Genomic DNA, 24,723 nt, shown 5'->3' with positions numbered 1-24,723 from the left:
GTTTCTGCTTCCCCAGGCACCCAGGTCCCATGGCTACTTCCTCTATGTGCAAGTCATGTACTCGGTGGGCTATGCTATCTCTACTGCGTCTCTTACCATCGCCACTGCCACACTCTGTCTGTTCAGGTGGGTATAGTTGGGGGCCGTCCAATTGATTTATACTTGTAGTAGATCATAAATTGTTCTGCTCATCCCTTAACATTAGGAATGACTTTTACCACTTCTCCATTTGTCTAAAATGCATGTCTTTGTCAACTGTTTATCTTAATCTCCTGTCTTCACTGTATCCGCTGCATGTGCAAGGGTCAATGGGTGAAATTATGAATATATGTATTTTATTCTATCTCTCTGTGTCCTTGGTCTTCCCCCAAGGAGGCTCCACTGCACCCGTAATTACGTCCACATCCAACTGTTCCTCTCCTTCATCCTCCGAGCCACCTTCATCTTCATCAGAGATGCTGTGCTCTTCTCCTCTGATGACCACTTCCACTGTGACTCCTATCCGGTGCCTACTACCAATCACTATTAATACCTTCATAACATTTATTACCCAGTGACTCCTAATCACTGACTGCCAGCCAGTCAATCACCCAATTACTAAACCAGACAATCAGACCATAATTTTGTTCAATCAGCCGGTCAATCAATACAAAAAATTCAAATCACGCTTGCAATCTAAATTGTATTACGTACATGCATTAATCATATAACATTCAGCTATATATAGAAACCCCTTAGAAGAAGAAGACAAGGCTCACGTCCTTCCCTTCCTTCTGGTTGAGTTGACTCCTCCTGCCTGTCTCGGTCCTCTGTCGCCCTCCACAGGTAAGCTGTAAGATTGCAACATCGTTCTCCAACTACTGCATCATGGCCAACTACAGCTGGCTGCTGGCCGAGGGACACTACCTGTACAGCCTGGTCAGTGTCTCCCTCTTCTCCCAGAAGAGGCACCTCAGGTGGTACATCGTCCTGGGCTGGGGTAAGCCTGTTTATCTTTAGCAAACTTAAATTAACACGACTGAAGGACAAATTTGCTAAAGTAAAAGATTATACCATTGATTTTGGCTATGTACTTCTGTCCACTCAATTGGACTGTCTGGGAGCTCTAACATCATCTATTTTCTGTCTTTTTCTATTCCATTGTCTGACTGTTTGCCTCTACAGGTTCCCCAATGGTCATTATAGTAGCCTGGAGTTTGGCAAAATATACCCAGGAGAATGAAGGGTAGGTTATGTCTGTATTCAAGTATCTATGTAATAATGCTTACATGCTCCTCACATATAGAGTGTGTATGTATTCTCTCTCCCCCTGGTTTTAAAGGTGCTGGGAGAGGAGGGGACACGAGGGGATCTGGTGGATTCTCAGAGTTCCTGTTCTCCTCTTCATCGTTGTGAGTTCTGCCATAACCTTTGACCCCATAAACTATTTTGTGATTTTCTGTGAGTCAGCACCTCACTTAAAATCTGTCACTTACACAGGTTAACTTGCTGTTTTTTCTGAGTATCATAAGAATCCTGGTGGCCAAGTTGAGGACACAGGAAATGCATAGAAATGAGTTGAACCAGTATAGGTGAGTTACATATTATTCTTTTTGACCAAAAGCTATTTAATATCTACAGAACAAAACACTTTTGTCATGTTGATGATATCTTATGTACTTGTAAATGTTTATTTTCAGGAGGCTTGCTAAGTCCACTGTTCTCCTGGTATCTCTCTTTGGTTTGCACTACGTCCTCTTTGCATTCCTCCCACATAAAGTCAGTGAAATATGGAACTTTATCGAGCTGGCTTTTGCTTCCACTCAGGTACTGTAGTACCTTTATCCCACCTCTGTGGGTGTACTGTACATACAGTACACCCCTGCTACAAACTTTCAGTGTATCTACTCTTTGGTATACAGTGAGTAAAAAAACATGTTTTATTGTCACACACCAGATAGGTGCAGTGAAATGTGTTGTTTGATAGGGTCAGTCATTGTAGTATGGCACCCCTGGAGAAGATTAGGGTTACATAAACAGATTTTTCACCTTGTAAGCTAGGGTGTGCGAACCAGCGACCTTTCGGTTACTGGCTCAACACTTTAACCGCTATGCTATTTTCCGCCAATTTAGTTTAGTTTACCTAACCCTTTGTCTGTGCTCTGTCCTATTCTAGGGGTTTGTAGTAGCAGTTCTATACTGTTTTCTGAATGGAGAGGTAAGTTGACAACCACAGCTCAGTGTCCAGTAGTAGATTATTGAGGATAGAGAGAGGGGATTGGCTGACCCTGGCTGTTGACGTTTGACACCCTATCCCCAGGTTCAGTATGAGGTTCGGAGGAGGTGGAGGCGATGGAGGCTGAAGCAGCATCTAGCTGGGGAGGCCAGGTGCCAACATGGTTCCATGAGTCAGAGTGTAGGGGCCCATACCCAGGTCTCCTTCCTGACCCGGGGACCCTCCACACGCCATTCTAGTCAGGTGTAGCACATCCAGTCACTCCTCACTATACTGTACCTACGAGGCTTTGTCAATGGATAGGTGCCATGTGTGTTTCCACAGTCTATCGGTGACATTCTGACATTCCAGTTTGACTCTTGAAGGATGAGACCTCCTTTTATTTTTTTTTCTGTTGAGTGTATATGATCTTTGACCGGCATGGCATTTAGTGACAGGACTGGACTTTTGGTTGTGGGGTCAAAACGCTGAAACCTTTCTGTGCATGGGTTTGCTATTCTGACCTTTCCTCATCCTCACCTGCAGGCATGCATGGCACACACACTGCATGACTATCAGGAATGCACCTACCTATTGTACAATTGTCAATATGACCAGGTATTCTAAAGGACCATGTGGACATGCTTAATTTTATTTATTGGCTTTCTAACATGTATATTCCAAGTGTTACATATGATATGTGTATGTTTAACCATGAAAACAAGAGCTGTTGTAAAGTTTAAAGGAATTTGTGTGAATGTGTTGGTGACAGTTCCTAGAATCAATTTAACCATGCTATGTTAGTTATATTACATGTGCTTCACACAGGATCAATGATGGTACGACTTGATGGCAATGAGAAGATCAACTCTCACAATAAATGTCATACATGTATTTTAAAAGTCATTATATTATTATATTAGCCTATCTCTTACTGGGCTGTTTAATCTGTTACCACTGGCATACAGTGGGGCAAAAAAGTATTTAGTCAGCCACCAATTGTGCAAGTTCTCCCACTTAAAAAGATGAGAGAGGCCTGTAATTTTCATCATAGGTACACTTCAACTATGACAGACAAAATTAGAAATTAAAAAATTCCAGAAAATCACATTGTAGGATTTTTAATGAATTTATTTGCAAATTATGGTGGAAAATAAGTATTTGGTCACCTACAAACAAACTGTAACGGCGTTCGTCTGTTGAAGAAAGAGAGTCGGACCGAAATGCAGCGTGTTGGTTACTCATGACTTTAATGAACTGAATTGCGGTAAATGAAATAACTGAATACTAAATACAAAAACAACAGAACGGAACGTGAAACTTATTACAGCCTATCTGGTGAATACTACACAAAGACAGGAACAAACACCCACCGAAATACAAAGCGAAACTATGGCTCCCTAAATACGGTTCCCAATCAGAGACAACGAGGATCACCTGACTCTGATTGAGAATCGCCTCAGGCAGCCAAGCCTATACAACACCCCTAATAGCTGCGATCCCAAATACTACAAACCCCAATACGAAAACAACATAATAAACCCATGTCACACCCTGGCCTACCCAAACATAATAACAAAAACACAAAATACAATGACTAAGGCGTGACACAAACAAGATTTCTGGCTCTCACAGACCTGTAACTTCTTCTTTAAGAGGCTCCTCTGTCCTCCACTCGTTACCTGTATTAATGGCACCTGTTTGAACTTGTTATCAGTATAAAAGACACCTGTCCACAACCTCAAACAGTCACACTCCAAACTCCACTATGGCCAAGACCAAAGAGCTGTCAAAGGACACCAGAAACAAAATTGTAGACCTGCACCAGGCTGGGAAGACTGAATCTGCAATAGGTAAGCAGCTTGGTTTGAAGAAATCAACTGTGGGAGCAATTATTAGGACGACTGATCCGTGTAAAGGAAAGAATGAATGGGGCCATGTATCGTGAGATTTAGAGTGAAAACCTCCTTCCATCAGCAAGGGCATTGAAGATGAAACGTGGCTGGGTCTTTTAGCATGACAATGATCCCAAACACACCGCCCGGGCAACGAAGGAGTGGCTTCGTAAGAAACATTTCAAGGTCCTGGAGTGGCCTAGCCAGTCTCCAGATCTCAACCCCATAGAAAATCTTTGGAGGGAACAGCCCCAAAACATCAATGCTCTAGAGGAGATCTGCATGGAGGAATGGGCCAAAATACCAGCAACAGTGTGTGAAAACCTTGTGAAGACTTACAGAAAACGTTTGATCTCTGTCATTGCCAACAAAGGGTATCTAACAAAGTATTGAGATAAACTTTTGTTATTGAACAAATACTTATTTTCCACCATAATTTGCAAATTAATTCATAAAAAAATCCTACAATGTGATTTTCTGGATTTTTTTTCTCTCATTTTGTCTGTCATAGTTGAAGTGTACCTATTAGGAAAATTACAGGCCTCTCTTCTTTTTAAGTGGGAGAACTTGCACAATTGGTGGCTGACTAAATACTTTTTTGCCCCACTGTACATCATGTAGCTATGAGGCCAAGGGATTAAAAGGAAGTTACACATTAGTTACTATGCTCAGTGTAACTAAGAATAACAAATGTTGTAAAAAAATATATATTCTACACAATCCAGAGCTGTATTTCCACAAAACAATGAAGATGATTTGACAGCATATAGACAGGCAGCAGTCATTGTTTACTGTTCCCAGTATGTGCTATTAACAAGCTGCACATGCACAAGACCTTGAGGAATCATACACACAGCCGATCCATTCCAAAAGACCCTGTTACATCTCAGGCACTGTAACACCCATGGATGAAGAGATGTCCTGATGTCCACTATACTCCACAGTCCTCAACCCTGGGCGTAACCCTAAACCTGATCCCAGCAGGAAATCACTGTTCCTGTGACGTCTGTGTGTTTGGAACATGAAAATGCCTTCTGCCGTACTGCTGTAACTGGACACTGCTGGACTCCTTGTGCTCTTTCACCTCTAGCATTTCCCCAGGTGGCCTCTAGGTGGTGCCTGCAGGGCCATGTGATGGATGTGGCGCTGCCATGCCGTTGAGGAAGAGCAGGAAGACTGCGGTAAACTGGCACCAGAAGGTAAGGGTGATGCCCAAAGGAGAGGCCTGCTGCCGGAGGAGAGACACCAACACCACCACTCCCCCTGCCGACAGCGCCGCCGCCACAAGCACCAGAGCTGACCCCAGGCCACACCACCGGCCCGAGTCCCGGTCCTCAATCACTTGCGATATGACCAGCAACTCCAGGCCAAAGATGGCTCCCACCACAGCCAGGGAGACCACAGAGCGACACAGGACCAGGCCCGCCCCCACCCCAGATACACCTCTGTCGGGGTGCTCCTACTGAGACCTACAGAAAGGGGATTGAGTGAATTTGGGGTTTAGAACTATGCAGGTACAGAGTACAGTACCGGCCTGTGTGACTTGGACAGAGACAAAGACACAGGGCAATATGCGACCACAGGGACATGCCTTAAACTCCACTGTAAGTAAATCTATCTGGAGTCCCGAACCCAGTAACCTTGGTAAAGCTGCTCTCCAGCAGAGTTTGAATCAGTAGATTAAGGAGAAATTTGGGCTTGAGTAGCAGATCCAGCTGTGTAGAATACAATGGGTGCATTCACTCATGTGAATTAAGACTGTAAGCTTAAAAGGGAACAAATAACAGGCTATTGGATTAGTGTGACTTGCGTCAGCTCCTTGATAGCCTATTTGCCTATATTTCATTGACATATTTGTCTACTGAGTTTTTCTTAATTGATTATTCACTCAAATAAGTCTGTCACACATCACACAAAGAGTAAAGGTTTGGGAACATCAAAACAGAGCAGGGAGGTCCTGAGAGGATTATGTGGGCTATGTGAGAGTTGGAATGAGGTGATCATAAAATTAATGTATGAGAGAAAGTCTCTGAGTCTGTTGTTTCAATGAGTCTGTTGTTTGTGCACGAACACAAGCAACCACATCGGTAATGACAGAACACTGAATATCAATGAAGAAATAAACATCATGGACGTGATACCATTGACAATCTGGCAAAAACAGATGTATCCTACTTTTTATACCTGTGTATGATTAACAACCATCATTCGTAAAACAATGCAAGTCTCCTTTAAGAATAATCTCAACCGTCCCCTCCCTCTAGCTATTCATACAGAATTGATTGACCCCCCCCCCCCCCCGTAGTTATTAGAAGTCTGGTTACGGAATACTCTGCTATCGCCAGGAGAAGCAGACAGGAAGGAAGAATATTCCTTCCATGACAGCAGAGATTTAAACGCTGCAAGTATGGCCATTGCTGAGATTTCCAATCCCACACTATTACTAATATATACATGTAGGCCTACCCATTGTTGAGATTACTAATCCCACACTATTACTAATACACTGCTCAAACAAATAAAGGGAACACTAAAATAACACATCCTAGATATGAATGAATGAAATGTTCTTATTAAATACTTTTTTCTTTACATAGTTGAATGTGCTGACAACAAAATCACACAGAAATTATCAATAGAAATCAAATTTATCTGGATTTGGAGTCACACTCAAAATTAAAGTGGAAAACCAAACTACAGGCTGATCCAACTTTGATGTAATGTCCTTAAAACAAGTCAAAATTAGGCTCAGTAGTGTGTGTCGCCTCCACGTGTCTGTATGACCTCCCTACAACGCCTGGGCATGCTCCTGATGAGGTGGCAGATGGTCTCCTGAGGGATCTCCTCCCAGACCTGGACTAAAGCATCCGCCAACTCCTGGACAGTCTGTGGTGCAACGTGGCGTTGGTGGATGGAGCGAGACATGATGTCCCAGATGTGCTCAATTGGATTCAGGTCTGGGGAACGGGCGGGCCAGTCCATAGAATCAATGCCTTCCTCTTGCAGGAACTGCTGACACTTTCCAGCCACTCCAGAGGTCTAGCATTGTCTTGCATTAGGAGGAACCCAGGGCCAACCGCACCAGCATATGGTCTCACAAGGCGTCTGAGGATCTCATCTCGGTACCTAATGGCAGTCAGGCTACCTCTGGCGAGCACATGGAGGGCTGTGCGGCCCCCCCAAAAAATGCCACCCCACACCATGACTGACCCACCGCCAAATCGGTCATGCTGGAGGATGTTGCAGGCAGCAGAACGTTCTCCACGGCGTCTCCAGACCGTCACGTCTGTCACGTGCTCAGTGTGCAACCCCCACCTGTGGATGTCGGGCCCTCATACCACCCTCACAGAGTCTGTTTCTGACCGTTTGAGCAGACAGATGCACATTTGTGGCCTGCTGGAGGTCATTTTGCAGGGCTCTGGCAGTGCTCCTCCTTGCACAAAGGCGGAGGTAGCGGTCCTGCTGCTGGGTTGTTGCCCTCCTACGGCCTCCTCCACGTCTCCTGATGTACTGGCCTGTCTCCTGGTAGCGCCTCCATGCTCTGGACACTACGCTGGCAGACACAGCAAACGTTCCTGCCACAGCTCGCATTGATGTGCCATCCTGGATGAGCTGCACTACCTGAGCCACTTGTGTGGGTTGTAGACTCCGTCTCATGCTACCACTAGAGTGAAAGCACCGCCACAATTCAAAAGTGACCAAAACATCTGCCAGGAAGCATAGGAACTGAGAAGTGGTCTGTGGTCACCACCTGCAGAACCACTCCTTTATTGGGGGTGTCTTGCTAATTGCCTATAATTTCCACCTGTTGTTTATTCCATTTGCACAACAGCATGTGAAATTTGTCAATCAGTGTTGCTTCCTAAGTGGACAGTTTGATTTCACAGAAGTGTGATTGACTTGGAGTTACATTGTGTTGTTTAAGTGTTCCCTTTATTTTTATGAGCAGTGTATATACATGTAGGCCTACCCATTGTTGAGATTCCCAATCCCACACCATTACTAATATATACATGTAGGCTCACCCAATTATTGCATGAACAACTCTTCACTTCTGAGAAATGTTGTCTCAAACTGTGAGAAAGCAGTGCAAAGCTCAACATGCCTCCTGAACTAATATGAGCTAATCATTGCTCCAAAAAGTATAATGATCTTGTGAAACTGCCAAATGCATTATGCAAGAAACGATAAGCTACAAATGCCAAGTGTTGTTTCTCAGTGACCATTGGCCCCAGGATATGGTGCGAGGTGGAAAAAAACAACCTGGAAAATTGACAAAGTATTCTTCTTGATTTCTGAGTTTATGGGTCAAAGACAAGACGTGTACATTTGGTGTCCGAAGGCCATCCATTTAACATAAAAAGATAAATATGTATAAATATAATATTAACTCACTCAACTCTTACCCTTCTTTTGACCCAGAAATATTTGTGTTGCAAACTATTAAATTAAGGGAGTTATTGAGCTTCTAAGTGTCAAAATGTCCTTCAGTGTAACTGACCAGGTTAAAATTCTAATGACAAAAGTGTTTTTAAAATGTAGAAATTCATCCTAAAAATATAAATCAACACCCATGGCATAATTGTATTAGTGTTTGCAACAATATATAGAATAATGGACAACATGCTTTATCTAAAACTAAAAAATATTTAAAAACTTGAATAACTTTTGTCCGGACTTTTGTGCTTCATCAATATCATTCAGTATAACAAAGGTAAAAAGCCATTTTAACACATTTCACATGATGGTAATCATGTGACAGTGTGTGACATCACAATAAAGACCATCTATCATTGAAGACCATCTATCAATGTGATGAGGTGAGTAAATCTCTCTCAAATATTTGATGATTTCACCTTTTCACCCTCTAGTAACCTTTGTAACAAAAATGCATGTCCTTCAGTACAACACTACAAAACATCATTTTAATGTTATTTTATAAAAAGCTATATTCAATATGAAAAGTAAGAATAATCCTTATAGATCAAAGTAATTACTTTATATAGGTGGCCAAGGAACTGCCTGTTAAATATGTATGAATTCTGTCCTTCAGTATCATGCTTTTGTCCAAAAGTTTCACGTTTATACCACGTCACCTGTTATGCTGAATGACAGTAACATTGCTATCCCATGTTTTCACTAGTTTACAACATTTAATCATGCAATTCATATTTACTTGTTGTATGCATACTGAATATTATCATTTAACTATTTTATGGAAGATTCCGTCGTCGAGTAAGGAGAGGGCTGCACTGCCCAGACAAAAGATTAACGCAGATCCAGTTGCTTGGGAGGAAAGACTAGCCAGAAGAAAAGCAAGGTACTGTTTTCATGGTTTCACGCTACTGTCAGCAACAGAATAGGATATAATAGGATATAATGTTGGGTGGTTAACACAACATTAAATTGCACTATTACACTGTTTATTTTTTTATTGCACTGCAGTTAAGATATAACTGATGGATTATATTAGTTAATAAAATATTACACACACATAATTATGAATTAAAATGGATTGTGAATTATATTAGTTAATAGCTGCTTCACATTTGGGGCCCTTTATGAAAAATCAAGACTGTACCAGTTTGAATTGAAGTAGTTTGATGGGCATTTGATGTAGCTATTTTGTGTAGGTATCTTGAAATTGCATTTGTGTAAATTGCATTGAATAGAAATTGAGCAGATAGTAACAATGCATAATTACAACATGAACTATCATGTAATAATCGTGTAATAATGCAACTTAATGCAATGTCAAGTGCTGCCGTAGATTTATAGTAAAGTGATTATTATTAACATTTGCAATGAACTGGTGACAAAACATGTCATGTTTGAGAAAGGGAGGGAGTTGATTTAACTTGTAAAACTTTAAGTGTTATCATTGTATAGCCTACTATTAATAGACTAATAATAACATTTAATGGATGCAAATTCTATTCTGTGCCAGTGTCATAACTATTACATTATCGTTTTTAGCGATCAGAGAAGAAAGGATGTCAAACCTGAACATCCATCAATCTATACAATAACTCCTGAATCCACTGACTGAAACGCTTTTGAGCAGCCCCCTGAACAACTTGAAAAAGTACAACATTAATTTGCACCTCCAGAGCTAGAACAACCATCTGAGTCCTTGACTCCAGAACTAGAGAAATCCCTTGAGCCTCAATCTCAAACAGTGGAGCAACCACTTGCTTCCGCCACTCCAGAAAAAGTGAAAAAGGTATCAAAGTGTTGTAAGCGGCTGCAAAAGGAAAAACTAAAGAAGAAAATTCTTCAACTGGAAATGCAACTAAAACAATCACAACAAAAAAGCAACAAATTACGAAAGGGCATGCAAAGGTCAAATAAATTAAAACACAATCCAAGTTAAAAATACAGGCCACGAGGGAAAAAATATAGATCTTTAGTGAGGAAAACACAGGTCATTGCATTTCTCAGTGGAGATTAAAATAGTTGCTTTCTCTCAGGGAAGACACGGTCACGCAAATGAAGAAGGTTCAGAGGCGGATACTGATGATATCTCTAAAAGAACTCCATGCAGAGTACATGTCAGGGTTTTCCTGTGGTGAAGTAGAGGACCAAAACGCAGCGTGGTTATATTGACTCATGTTTAATAAAAACAGATAAACATTAACACTACAAAACAATAAACGTGGAAAACCAAAAACAGCCCTATCTGGTGTAAAACACAGAGACAGGAACAATCACAAAACAGGCTACCTAAATATGGTTCCCAATCAGAGACAATGACTAACACCTGCCTTTGATTGAGAACTATATCAGGCCAAACATAGAAATAGATAAACCAGACACACAACATAGAATGCCCACCCAGCTCACGTCCTGACCAACATTAAAACAAGGAAAACACATACGAACGATGGACAGAACGTGACAGACCCCCCCCCCCCCCAGGTGCGGACTCCGAACGCACAACCTAAACCTATAGGGGAGGGTCTGGGTGGGCATCTCTCCGCGGTGGCGGCTCTGGCGCTGGATGTGGACCCCACTCCATAATTGTCTTAGTCCACCTCCTTAGTGTCCCTTGAGTGGCAACCCTCGCCGCTAACCTTGGCCTAGGAAACCTAACAATGGTCCCCACTGGACTGAGGGGAGCTCGGGACCGAGGGGAAGCTCGGGACCGAGGGGAAGCTCGGGACCGAGGGGAAGCTCGGGACCGAGGGGAAGCTCGGGACCGAGGGGAAGCTCGGGACCGAGGGGAAGCTCGGGACCGAGGGGAAGCTCGGGACCGAGGGGAAGCTCAGGCAGGTTGATGGATCTACCAGATCCTGGCTGGCTTGTGGTTCCGGCAGATCCTGGCTGACTGGCAGATCCTGGCTGATTGGCACTTCTGGTGGATCCTGGCTGACTGGCGGATCCTGGCAGTTCTGGCGGATCCTGGCCGTTCTGGCGGATCCTGGCCGTTCTGGCGGATCCTGGCCGTTCTGGCGGATCCTGGCCGACTGGCGGATCCTGGCCGACTGGCGGATCCTGGCGGATCCTGGCTGTTCTGGCGGATCCTGGCAGATCCTGGCAGTTCTGGCGGATCCTGGCAGACTGGCGGATCCTGGCAGACTGGCGGATCCTGGCAGACTGGCGGATCCTGGGCGGATCCTGGGCGGATCCTGGGCGGATCCTGGGCGGATCCTGGGCGGATCCTGGCAGTTCGGGCGGATCCTGGCGGCACTGGCGGCGCTGGGCAGACTGGCGGAACTGGCGGCGCTGGGCAGACTGGTAGCTCAGACGGCGCTGAGCAGACTGGTAGCTCAGACGGCGCTGGGCAGACTGGTAGCTCAGACGGCGCTGGGCAGACTGGTAGCTCAGACGGCGCTGGGCAGACTGGTAGCTCAGACGGCGCTGGGCAGACTGGTAGCTCAGACGGCGCTGGGCAGACTGGTAGCTCAGACGGCGCTGGGCAGACTGGAGAAAAAGGCTCTGGCAGCGCTGGACTGAGGAGCACTGGTGCCTCTGGAATGAGGGCCTCTGGCACCTCTGGCATGAGGGGCGGTAGCTCTGACAGTGCCGGACAGGCGGGAGACTCTGGCTGCGCTGGAGAGGAGGAAGGCTCCGGCAGCGCTGGACAGGCGGGACGCACTGTAGGCCTGATGCGTGGTGCTGGCACTGGTATGCCGTGCATACTATGCCAAACCAACAGCTTTCTTTCTACTCTGTCCAATACATCCTCCACACTCTCAGACTCAGCACTCTGCTTCGCCAACAGCTCCAATTCTATCCATGGCTCTGCCCAGGTTCCTTTTCCATCAAGGATCTCCCTCCAAGTCCATTTATTCAAATAGTACAGCATCTCCCACTGCTGCTGCCTCTGTTCCTTCTCCTGCTGCCGCTTTTACCGTTGCCCGTTACCACGCCGCTTGGTCCTTGGTTGGTGAGTGATTGTCAGGGTTTTCCTGTGGTGAAGTAGAGGACCAAAACGCAGCGTGGTTATATTGACTCATGTTTAATAAAAACAGATAAACATTAACACTTCAAAACAATAACCGTGGAAAACCAAAAACAGCCCTATCTGGTGTAAAACACAGAGACAGGAACAATCACCCACAAAACCCAACACAAAACAGGCTACCTAAATATGGTTCCCAATCAGAGACAATGACTAACACCTGCCTCTGATTGAGAACCATATCAGGCCAAAAATAGAAATAGACAAACCAGACACTCAACATAGAATGCCCACCCAGCTCACGTCCTGACCAACACTAAAACAAGGAAAACACATACGAACGATGGACAGAACGTGACAGTACAATTCAGAGGTGGATGGGACACTCACTGTCATACAGACAGTTTTTACAACTGCGGCCATTTTACATTACAAAGCCGAAGGCACATGACCACAACACCTGTGCGTGTCTCGATCACGAGAATGTGAAACACATAGTTGACAGGTTGAGCCAAAGAGGGTTGCTGAAAACCTCAAGCGTTTCAGAGTTACAGTCTTCCATTATGTGATCTCAAGAACAAGCAATGCATGTACCGTGTTTGTGCAAAGAGTTGCTATGAGTGTCATTCAGTGTAACAAAATAGCGTCATACAGCGTCATACAGTATAACACCAGTATTTTATATTAAAATACAATAACTTTGTTTTGTTGACAAAACAAATATCATAGGATGAAGTGAAAGATATTTTCATAGATTTAGAATTTTTCTCAGTGCAAGGCAGGAAGGTTTTGGGAAAACCCTTCAACAAATTTTGAGTTGTCATTTTTTCTGGGTAGTTATATTCCTGCCAGTCTAAGCATGAACCTTGTGATTAGTGTTTTACTGAATTACATTTTACTAGGGTACATTCATATGAATCACATATATTCTTGAATATAACGGCATAGGTGACACTCCACTGAACAGAAAAAAAGCCTTTTAAGGAATTGTAATTGCGGTTTTATTTTTTTGCTACTTTGAAAACCTTATACGCCTTTGACCCTTATACATTTTCTGAATATACAAATGTTTTGAATGTGCAAAGGGGCACAGTTGTGAGTGACAAAGTGTACATTTTGTCACACCAAGACCATAGTTTGCTTTGTATGTTTCTATGTTTTGTTTGGTCAGGGTGTGATCTGAGTGGGCATTCTGTTACATGTCTAGTTTGTCTATTTCTATGTTTGGCCTGATATGGTTCTCAATCAGAGGCAGGTGTTAGTCATTGTCTCTGATTGGGAACCATATTTAGGTAGCCTGTTTGGTGTTGGGTTTTTGTGGGTGATTGTTCCTGTCTCTGTGTTTGCACCAGATAGGGCTGGTTTGGGTTTTCATGGTTCTTGTTTTGTTAGTTTGTTCATGTGTAGTTGCTTTATTAAAGAACCATGCTGCATTTTGGTCCTCCTCTCCTTCAGCGCAAGAAACTGTTACACATTTTGTGGTTTACTGGGTATGTGATGCAAGGCATAAAATAACCAAGCTTGACAACAAAAGTTCAAACAAATGTAAACTTTATGGAGGTTGTGGGCTGAACCAGTTGAGAACATTAACTAGGAAGTTGATGGTGGAGGACGGTTTGTCTCTGTACGTAGCGGTGGCTTGTTGGTCCTGTATTCTTAGTGCAATGCACAGTAGCAAACATTCCTGGGTAAAACACATGTCATTTGAGGTGTGCTTGATTTAGGTAGTTCTGTACAATGGAACCATTTGAATAGTCCATAAAATGCAAACTCCAACCACCCTTGCACATACCTCAGCTAAACCAAGTGCACCGCTTGAATTACAAAGGATTTGATATATGCATTTTCCCCAGGTTTTATAGAAACGGGCATACTCGTTGGGATTAAGGCACGAGGTGTGGGCTGACCACAGAGGTCAAGGTTCTACACTGCCAGCGGGCGGCCCGGTCAGTCATTTCTTAGACTCCGTACTTCGCTTTCAGTTCCTCTACCAAGGCAATGTACTCCTTCCTGGCATCCTCTTTGCTCTTCCCTATGGGAGTCAAGTAAGAAAAGGAAAACCCATTTAGTTAACAATGAGCTACTGTTTAAGAAATGTCTGTCTCAACCAGTATACTTTATGACAGTGTAAATGCATTGAGCTAAGGAGATCCACAGCTGTGTAACACTGATCCCCTAATTTAGGTGAAGCTCATCACTAAGCTAAGGACTCTGGGACTAAACACCTCCCTCTGCAACTGGTCCTGGACTTCCTGACGGGCCACCCCCAGGTGACAAGAGTAGGCAACAACACGTCTGCCACGCTGATCCTTATCACTGGGGCCCCTCAGGGGTGTGCACTTGGGCCCCTCAGGGGTGTGTACTTGGGGCCCCTCCTGTATTCCCTGTTCACTCACGACTGGGTGTCCAAACACAACTCCAACATCATAAGTTTGCTGATGACACAAGAGTGGTAGGCCTGATCACTGACAACAATGAGACGGCCTATAGGAAGGAAGTCAGAGAACTGGCAGTGTGGTGCCAGGACAACAACCTCTCCCTCAATGTGAGCAAGACAAAGAGGCAGGAAAAGGCGGGCCGAACAGGCCACCATTAACATTGACGGGGCTGTATTGGAGCGGGTCGAGAGTTTCAAGTTCCTTGGTGTCCACATCACCAACGAACTATCATGGTCCAAACATACCAAGACAGTTGTGAAGAGGGCACGACAAAACCTTTTCCCCCCTCAGGAGACTGAAAAGATTTGTCATGGGCCCCATATCCTCAAAAGGTTCTACAGCTGCAACATCGAGAGCATCCTGACCAGTTGCATCACTGCCTGGTATGGCAACTGCTCCGCATCTGACCGTAAGGCGCTACAGAGGGTAGTGCAAACGGCCCAGTACATCACTGGGGCCAAGCTTATTGCCATCCAGGACCTATATAATAGGCGGTGTCAGAGGAAAGCTCATAAAATTGTCAGAGACTCCAGTCCCCCAAGTTATAGACTTTTCTCTGCTACTGTACGTCAAGAGGTACCGGAGTGCCAAGTCTAGGACTTAAAGGCTCCTCAACAGCTTCTACCCCCAAGCAATTCATAAAAATTGCCACCGGACAATTTACATTGACCCCCCTCTTGTACACTGCTGCTACTCTGTTTGTTTGCTACCTATGCATAGTCACTTCACCCCACCTACATGTACAGATTATTTCAACTAGCCTGTACCCCTGCACACTGACTCGGTACCCCCTGTATATAGCCTCGTTATTGTGTTACTTTTTATTATAGCCTACTTTGTAAATATTTTCTTCTTCTTGAACTGCACTGTTGGTTATGGGCTTGTAAGTAAGTGTTTCACAGTAAAGTCTACACTTGTTGTATTCAGCGCATGTGGCAAATAAAGTTTGATTTGAGCAGTGCCCTCTACAGGCTAAATGAGGAAGGGCTACAGGAAACACACCTTTCTCCTTCTCCCAGGCATCCCATTTGGCTTTCCCAGTGAAATCCAGCACCCCAGGACAAGCTTCAGAAACAAAGAAAAACACACACAATCAACTGACTATACAATGAGACTTCTAGAATGGAGGGGTATCACAAAGCACTGGAAGGACGCCGACTGGCTTACTGGCGTTGACGTCGCCCACTTTGGCCTGTTTGAACAGAGCGTAAACCCTGAGCATCTCCACATCTGCTGGCTTAGCCTTCAGCTGCTTCACCTCCTCAGCAGCCTTATCAAAATCCACCTGGATGGAGGGGAAGCAAAATATGCAATTAAAGTCAGCTAAACATGCACATGAAAATTGCTGCTCCCAAGTTAAATCAGTTATATGATGGACAGGTTCCTGTACAGTGTCATTAGAAAATGGCAGCAACCTTACAGTAGACTGAGCAGATCTATGTCTGAAAAGGGTTAACCTTTCTAGGGCAGGGGTTCCGCTAGCAGAAAGGCAGCGCGCGAAATTCCAAAATATTTTTTAGAAATATGTAACTTTCACACATTAACAAGTCCAATACAGCAAATGAAGATAAACATCTTGTTAATCTACCCATCGTGTCAACATATGATTATGTTAGGTCATAGCCAAGTCAAAAAAACACAGCCATTTTTCCAGCCAAAGAAAGGAGTCACAAAAAGCAGAAATATAGATAAAATGAATCACTAACCTTTGATGATCTTCATCAGATGACACTCATAGGACATCATGTTACACAATACATGTATGTTTTGTTCGATGATGTGCATATTTATATCCAAAAATCTCAGTTTACATTGGTGCGTTACGTGCAGTAATGTTTTGATTCAAAAACATCCAGTGATTTTGCAGAAATACTGATAAATAAACATTGGTAAGTGTTATTCAGAGAATTAAAGATGGACTTCTCCTTAATGCAACCGCTGTGTCAGATTTCACAAAAACTTTACGGAAAAAGCATAATATAAGAACGGCGCTCAGAACCCAAAACAGCCAGAGGAATATCCGCCATTTTGGAGTCAACAAAGAGAAATTACACCATAAATATGAACTTACCTTTGATGATCTTCATCAGAAGGCACTCCCAGGAATCCCAGTTCAACAAATTACTGATTTGTTCCATAAAGTCCATCATTTATGTCCAAATAGCCACTTGTTGTTAGCGTGTTCAGACCAGTAATCCATCTTCATGAGGCGCAGGCACTTCGTCCAGACAAAAACTCGAAAAGTTCCGTTACAGTCCTTTAGAAACATGTCAAGCGATGTATGGAATCAATCTTTGGGATGTTAACAGAAAACATTGATTATGTTTCAACCCGGAGAATTCCTTTGTCTGAAGAAAAGCACTGGAACGAGAGGTAACTCTGTCGGGAGCGCGCGTCATGAGACCAAGGCACTCTGCCAGACCACTGACTCAAAGAGGACTCATGAGCCCCTCCTTTATAGTAGAATCCTCATTCAAGTTTCTAAAGACGGTTGACATCTAGTGGAAGCCATAGGAAGTGCAACTTTATCCATATCTCAATGTGTATTCGGTAGGCCAAGCTTTGAAAAACTACAAACCTCAGATGTCCCACTTCCTGGTTGGATTTTTCGCAGGTTTTCGCCTGCTATATGAGTTCTGTTATCCTCACAGACATCATTCAAACAGTTTTAGAAACTTCCGAGTGTTTTCTATCCAATACTAATAATAATATGCATATATTAGCATCTGGGACAGAGTAGGAGGAAGTTCACTCTGGGCACGCTATTCATCCAAAAGTGAAAATGCTGCCCCATCCCAAAAAGATTGAGCTAGATCAGGGGTAAGCAACTTTAATGGGAGTGGGGCCACAAAAAAAATCTGAAGTCATCATGAGGGTCCGCAGTGTCTCATTGGTAAGTGCATTGATCAGAAAAACAATCAATATCTGGTGTGACCACCATTTGTGTTATGCAGCGTGGCACATCTCCTTCGCATAGAGTTGATCAGACTCTCCTCTTTAATGGCTATGTTAAGTTACTGGATATTGGCTAGAACAGGAACACGCTATTGTACACATAAACCCAGAGCATCTCAAACATGCTCAATGGGTGACATGTCTGGTGAGTATGCAGGCCATGGAAGAACTAGGTCATTTTCAGATTCCAGGAATTGTGTACAGATCCTTGTGACATGGGGCAGTGCATTATCATGCTGAAACATGAGGTGATGGCGGCGTATGAATGGGACGACAATGGGCCTCAAGATCTCATCATGGTATCTCTGTGCATTCAATTTGATATCGATAAAATGCAGTTGTGTTTGTTGTCCGTACTTATGCCTGCCTAAACTATAACCCCACCGCCACCATTGGGCACTCTGTTCACAACGATGCAAACCTATCACCCACACGACACCATACACGCTGTCTGCCATCTGCCCAGTAAAGTTGAAACCAGGATTAATCTGTGAAGAGCACACTTCTCCAGCATGCCTGTGGACATCGAAGGTGAGCATTTGCCCACTGAAGTCGGTTACGATGCCGAAATGCAGTCAGGTCAAGACTCTGGTGAGGATGACGAGCATGCAGATGAGCTTCCCTGAGACTGTTTGACAGTTTGTGCAGAAATTGTTTGTTTGTACAAACCCCGTTTCATCAGCCCTCCGAGTGGCTCGTCTCAGACCATCTCGCAAGTAAAGAAGATGTTTTTTGGAGATCCTGGGATGGTGTGGTTACACGTGGTCTGAAGTTAGCTGTAACTGAGTCAGGTTTGTAGGCCTCCTTGCCCACACACGCTTTTTCAGCTCTGCCCACAAATGTTCTATAGGATTGAGGTCAGGGCTTTGTGATGGCCACTCCAATACCTTGACTTTGTTGTCCTTAAGCCATTTTGCCACAACTTTGGAAGTATGCTTGGGGTCATTGTACATTTGGAAGACCCATTTGTGACCAAGCTTTAACTTCCTGACTGATGTCTTGTGATGTTGCTTCAATATATCCACGTAATTTTCCACCTCATGATGCCATTTATATGCTATCTATTTTGTGAAGTGCACCAGTCCCTCCTGCAGCAAAGCACCCCCACAACATGATGCTTCCTCCCCTGTGCTTCATGGTTGGGTTGGTGTTCTTCGGCTTGCAAGCCTCCCCCTTTTTCCTCCAAACATAACAACGGTCATTATGGCCAAACAGTTCTATTTTTGTTTCATCAGATCAGAGGACATTTCTCCAAAAAGTACGATCTTTGTCCCCATGTGCAGTTGCAAACCGTAGTCTGGCTTTTTCATGGCAGTTTTTGAGCAGTGGCTTCTTCCTTGCTGAGCGGCCTTTCAGGTTATGTCGATATAGGACTCGTTTTACTGTGGATATAGATACTTTAAGACTTCAGATAATAATAATAATAATAATAATAATAATAAGACTTCAGATGACATTGAAGGACTCCAAAGACCAGACCATTTGCAAGGCTGCACCTCCCCTACAAACTGGACGGAAATGGACATCATCCAAGGCTGTGCAGCAAGCAATATCAGCCCTGAGACACCAAGACATTGTGGGGAATATCCAGCATGGAAGAGCATGGCTACACCTGGATGCACAATCAGGTCCTCAAGAGCCTGGCTGCAGCACTCGAGACCAAGGAGTGCAACCAATTCATTACCTCCAAAAACAAGCAATCCTGTCAAAACAACAACATTCATCCGGGAGGGACAGAAAAGGCCCAAGCATCCTCCTACGAAGCCAGAAACTGGACACCTAGCCATGGCCCGGGACTGGAAGATGCTTGTCGATATTGGTCAGCAACTCATTTTTCCACCTGAGATTGCTTCTACCAACCTTAGGCCAGACATGATACCCTGGTCCCCTTCACGAAAGGCTGTGTACATCATAGAGCTCACAGTCCCGTGGGAAAACTCTGTTGAATATGCCTACAAGCGTAAGAAACTGCGTTACACAGAGTTGGCCTCAGACGCAACTCAGCGTGGCTAGAATGCAAAAGTCTGGCCAGTTGAAGTGGGATGCAGAGGATTCGTGGCTCCTTCCACCATCAGGTTGCTGAAAGAACTTGGAATCCATGGACAGGCTCTGCAGCAGACCGTCAGAGCAGTTTCTCAAGCAGCTGAAAGAGGCAGCCAGTGGATCTGGATCAAACGGAAGGACCCTTGCTGGGCTATAACTTCATGACCCCACACCCCCACCTGAGAACCCAATTCAGATCCCTCCAACTTGAGGAGGACATATGAGGTATGCAGTCAGCAGTAGGGCTGGCTCAGGGAAGTGGACGCCCCTGCCTTGCATTGTCCCGTGGGAAATCTTAATTGGGCATGGGACACAAGCTAATGAATGCTTGATCACCCTTTAGCTGGCCACCTTTGGTGAGTGTTTAGTGATCAAAGGCCAAAACACCCACTGATTTGAAGGCACACTACTGAGGATGTGTCCCAAAATCGACATCTTAACCCAGTCTAAGAAATAAACCTCCCTTGCCACTCGGGCAACATCACGGCAAATCTCATGTGAGTGCATACCATCTATTGGCACAATGGACAGTTTTTAACATCTCGTCCCGTGTTTTATGATAATTTTGTACCAGTTTATTACAGCAACTTCACAAGGTCCTTTGCTGTTGTTCTGGGATTGATTCACACTTTTTTCACCAAAGTACGTTTAACTCTAGGAGACAGAACACGTCTCCTTCCTGAGAGGTATGACGGCTGTGTGGTCCCATGGTGTTTATACTTCCGTACTATTGTTTGTACAGATGAACGTGGTACCTACAGGCATTTGGACATTTCTCCCAAGTATGAACCAGACTTGTGGAGGTCTACAATGTTTTTTTCTGAGGTCTTGGCTGATATCTTTTGATTTTCCCATGATGTCAAGCAAAGAGGCACTGAGTTTGAAGGTAGGCCTTGAAATACATCCACAGGTACTCCTCCAATTGACTCAAATGATGTCAATTAGCCTATCAGAAGCTTCTAAAGACATGACATAATTTTCTGGAATTTTCCAAGCTGTTTAAATGCAGTCAATTTAGTATATGTAAACTTCTGACCCATTGGAATTGTGATGCAGTGAATTATAAATTAAATAATCTGTCCGTAAACAATTGTTGGAAAAATTACTTGTGTCATGCACGAAGTAGATGTCCATACTGCCTTGTCAAAACTATAGTTTGTTAACAAGAAATTTGTGGAGTGGTTGAAAAACAGGTTTTAATGACTCCAACCTAAGTGTATGTAAACTTCCGACTTCAACTGTAGCTAGTTTACCAACTCAACCTAGCTGCCTCTGTGTGTTGTCAGCTTGGCTTACTAATCTGTACAACTCCCGCCATATTATTGTAGCTCTCTACCTTTACTGCGTATTATGGTAGCTGTTGTAATACAGTCACCGGTTAGTATTAGATTAGTTAATTTGATTCACTTGTATATTGCATAAGAAATATTTATTTGTAAAATAATGAGTATTTTACATTCTGAGCTGAGAGAACACCATATCTCCATGATGCTGGCCATGCATGGCTGCTCCTCTTGTGGAGCTGAATTACAAGTAGAAGATGGTCATGACCTGTGCCCCGCCTACCTAGGTGTTGGCCAGCTGCGTGAGGCCCTTTCTGAGACTTGCATTAACTGCGCCATCCTGCCTTATGAAAGTGAGGGAAGCGCAGCTAGCCAGAGTTGAGGGTCTGGTTTTCACAGATAATTTACCAGCATCCGGCGTTGTTCACCAGGATCCATCCAGGGCCACCAAAAGAGGGAAATCCCACAAAACCCATGCTGGCCCCCTTGTGAAAAAGTTGAGAGCCTCACTAGAAAGGTTGATTCCTTATCCTCTGAGATAAGGCAGCAAAGAACTACTTTGCGTTCCTTCAAGCCCCCTAGTCATGGCCCTCTAGCACTCCCTCCAGCATATGGGACGCGACATAGGACTCAGATAGCCGTGATGATGAACTGCTCTCCACTCGGGCATCCAACCGGCACTTTAGTGACCAGGATGATGACACACCCAACATGGAGGTGCCAACCAGTGTTGTGGACCCATTCAGTTTCAACGCTAAATATGGGTCAGAGGAGTCATTCCGAGGCTCTGATCACACAGAGTCAAAAGAAAGCTCTGCCTCACTATGTGCTGTCCTGTGTGCGGCCTTAGCTAGGCTAGAGCTTGATGACCCTTAGAACAGAATGCTCCAGCCGGCATGCAGACCTCGACCTCTGCAACCTGAAAGATGCATCTATTCAAGCGTTTGCGTTATAACCAGAGAGCTAGGCAGACAGATGTTCACCGTAGTTATCGTTATCAGGTCTGGCTCGCCAAAGCCCCAATGTCCGGTGACTCCAGACAGATGCTGAGAAAGCTACCAGTGGTCCCCGGACTGCTTTTTGGCCCTGTGGATGAACAGTCCATCGAACACAGCTGAGTCAGGCTACACTGCTATGGATCCCTCAGCCCAAAAACCAGGCATCACAGAGTCATGTCATAGGGAGGCCTGACACGGGTGAACCTGGCCGCTCTCATTCGGCCCAGCCCTATACACGCCCTTGGCCCTAACACCAGCCTAACTCAGGTGCTTGCCAGCCCCAGACAGGGATGCAGCATTTTCTGCGGTTTGCCTTCCAAGGCCGCACTGGGTCTACCGTGAACAACGAAGAGTAACTTCACACCAGGTCAAAAGGTCACCTTTATTGGCATGGCTCTGAACTCCCGCACTATGAGGGCATGTGAGTGGACATCATTATTTTTCTTCTGCAACAATTCCAGTTGAACGCATTGGTGAGGGTACGAACGTTCCAACAATTAATGGGCAAGCACACGGCGGCCTCCATGGTGACACTGTTATGCTGTCTTTAAGACCACCGCGTGTGGTTCAATGACCTCTGCTTGGACTTCAAGCGGGACAGAAACACCCAAATCTGGGTGACAAGTGTGTGCTACTCTACTCTGCAGCCGTGGAGGAAGAGAACCTACCTGACTACAAATGCCCCTCTCGGATCAATTCTGGCAAGGCGGGAAGTAGTGATGACCTCCAGGTATTCGTAGAACCATAGTTACATTCGTAACTTCCGTTTTCTTTGCTCTGCAAAAGCCGCAGCTTTTGTGCAGCGATAGGTAATGATGTTTAGTGGGAGGCAGTTGTTGATGTGTTCAGAGGGTCCCGGGTTCAAGCCCAGGTTGGGCGAGGACAGGGACGGATGTGACACTGTTACATTTAGACATAAATGATTGCAACTAAAGATAATCCATAGTATTTACTACATTCCGGACAGAATGCATGTAATGCACCCAGTAATGTCATATCTCTGTTGGAGATGTAAAACCCCCAAAAGGAACCCTATTACATATGCTGTGGACCTGTGACAAACTGACACCATTTTGGGTTAATGTCTGTGCTATCACATCATTGTGTTTAGGAATGTATATCCATCCATCTCCATGACTATGTCTGTTGGGAAAGGTAAATATTGGTGACCAATATCAAAGAAAGTTTTGTAACCTAGATCTAATTGCTGCACCAAAATGTATAGCTATAATTTGGAAAGTGTAACGGATGTGAAACGGCTAGCTTAGTTAGCGGTGCGCGCTAAATAGCGTTTCAATCGGTTACGTCACTTGCTCTGAGACCTTGAAGTAGTGTTTCCCCTTGCTCTGCAAGGGCCGTGGCTTTTGTGGAGCGATGGGTAACGACGCTTCGAGGGTGACTGTTGTTGATGTGTGCAGAAGGTCCCTGGTTCGCGCGAGGGGACGGTTTAAAATTATACTGTTACAAAAGCATCATACTCACCTTCAATAACAAACGGGAGGGCTGAACTATGTAGTTCACAGGAGGTTGGTGGCACCTTAATTGGGGAGGACAGGCTTGTGGTAATGGCTGGAGGGGAAACGGTATCCAGACATTATTATGAGATGTCCTCCCCTCAGCAGCCTCCTGAGTTGTAGTTACATTCCACTAGATTCAGTGTTTTATAAGGTTGTGCAGAGAATGGATGTGTTCGATAAAGTCTGGAAGCCTTATTTTGACCATCTTGAGGAGTATGACATTTCTATGTGAGGGGAATTTAATGTACAGTATGTTTGTGTATTGTAAGTGGAAGCTACTGTGTATTTGTGTGTGTTCGTGGACAGGTGTGGCCATATTGTGTTGTGTATCAAGTATGGTGGTTATGTTGCGTTTCTGTTTATTTGTGTTTAATTTGTACTTTTTTTGTTTGTATATAAAAAGAAAACGTGTCAGATTGTCACATTCACGAGGTTGGAGTAATAACATGTTCAGCTACTTAAGACATTGGCAAGAATCTAGGTTGTGCCTTTTAGAAATCGAGAAAATGAACAACTAAGGAAGAATGTTTCACTTATCTCATTGACCTTACAGAACCCGGTCTGGTCTGTCGAGTTTGCTTCGCGAAGCGTTCCCGGAAGTATCCTGTTGTTGGTCCTCTGGGTTTAGAAACTCTGTGGTAGACTGTTCATGCTCGCTTTTCGTTACTGCTTGAGGCTATACCGCCCCCTCAATTCCATTGGTAGATTCAATGAGTGGCACTTCACGCAACATCGCTGTTGGTTGGGGTGAGTAAAGATAACCAATCAAAGCTCTCAATTCATTGTTACGAGTGGTCCCACTAAAGTAGGGCATGGGGATGTGTGTGTCTTGCCACATAATTAAATATGTATCTCTACTATGGTGTCTGCCACGTTGGCCTATATTACAAACTGGTATGCCCTTTGTCCCTCCCTGTATTACCCGCTATCAAAACCAATCAGATATATTTTTGGTTCTAATCCTCCCCTTTATTTCCCTTTCCCCCTCAGGCAGCC

At 44.4% G+C, this 24,723-nt stretch overlaps 3 protein-coding genes across 7 annotated transcripts in view; 1 reads left to right on the top strand and 2 right to left on the bottom strand.

Annotated features, from left to right (window-relative positions):
* LOC124044443 (secretin receptor) overlaps positions 1–3,123 on the top strand; it is a 15,182-nt gene extending 12,059 nt beyond the window's left edge. Inside the window, exons 5-13 of the mRNA XM_046364077.1 lie at positions 17–126; positions 373–505; positions 826–979; positions 1,165–1,225; positions 1,322–1,391; positions 1,480–1,571; positions 1,680–1,806; positions 2,156–2,197; positions 2,300–3,123. Coding sequence (XP_046220033.1) covers positions 17–126; positions 373–505; positions 826–979; positions 1,165–1,225; positions 1,322–1,391; positions 1,480–1,571; positions 1,680–1,806; positions 2,156–2,197; positions 2,300–2,464 — 954 coding nt within the window. The 3' untranslated portion in view covers positions 2,465–3,123. The remainder of the gene's footprint in view (positions 1–16; positions 127–372; positions 506–825; positions 980–1,164; positions 1,226–1,321; positions 1,392–1,479; positions 1,572–1,679; positions 1,807–2,155; positions 2,198–2,299) is intronic.
* Positions 3,124–4,595: 1,472 nt separating this feature from the next.
* tmem37 (transmembrane protein 37) lies at positions 4,596–6,294 on the bottom strand. The gene is made up of 2 exons (XM_046364076.1): positions 6,274–6,294; positions 4,596–5,548 (listed from the first exon to the last, which is right to left on the bottom strand). Exons 1-2 carry the CDS (start codon positions 6,292–6,294, stop codon positions 5,198–5,200), a joined length of 372 nt encoding a protein of 123 aa, XP_046220032.1. The 3' UTR covers positions 4,596–5,197.
* Positions 6,295–11,955: 5,661 nt separating this feature from the next.
* LOC124044084 (acyl-CoA-binding protein-like) overlaps positions 11,956–24,723 on the bottom strand; it is a 32,018-nt gene continuing 19,250 nt past the window's right edge. Inside the window, exons 1-4 of one of the 5 annotated variants that reach the window (XM_046363494.1) lie at positions 23,693–24,368; positions 16,099–16,216; positions 15,934–15,996; positions 14,032–14,525 (exon numbers count right to left, since the gene is read on the bottom strand). In XM_046363494.1, the coding sequence (XP_046219450.1) occupies positions 14,452–14,525; positions 15,934–15,996; positions 16,099–16,153 (192 nt within the window). In that variant the 5' untranslated portion in view covers positions 16,154–16,216; positions 23,693–24,368 and the 3' untranslated portion in view covers positions 14,032–14,451. Of the gene's footprint in view, positions 12,501–14,031; positions 14,526–15,933; positions 15,997–16,098; positions 16,217–23,692; positions 24,369–24,723 lie in introns of those variants that run through there. The other 4 variants (XM_046363495.1, XM_046363496.1, XM_046363492.1 and 1 more) reach the window with 4 other exon arrangements.

The sequence above is a fragment of the Oncorhynchus gorbuscha genome, linkage group LG09, assembly GCF_021184085.1.
Source record: "Oncorhynchus gorbuscha isolate QuinsamMale2020 ecotype Even-year linkage group LG09, OgorEven_v1.0, whole genome shotgun sequence".
Classification (NCBI taxonomy): Eukaryota; Metazoa; Chordata; class Actinopteri; order Salmoniformes; family Salmonidae; genus Oncorhynchus; species Oncorhynchus gorbuscha.
Note: the sequence above shows the minus strand (reverse complement) of the source record. Positions and strands in the feature narration are given on the sequence as shown.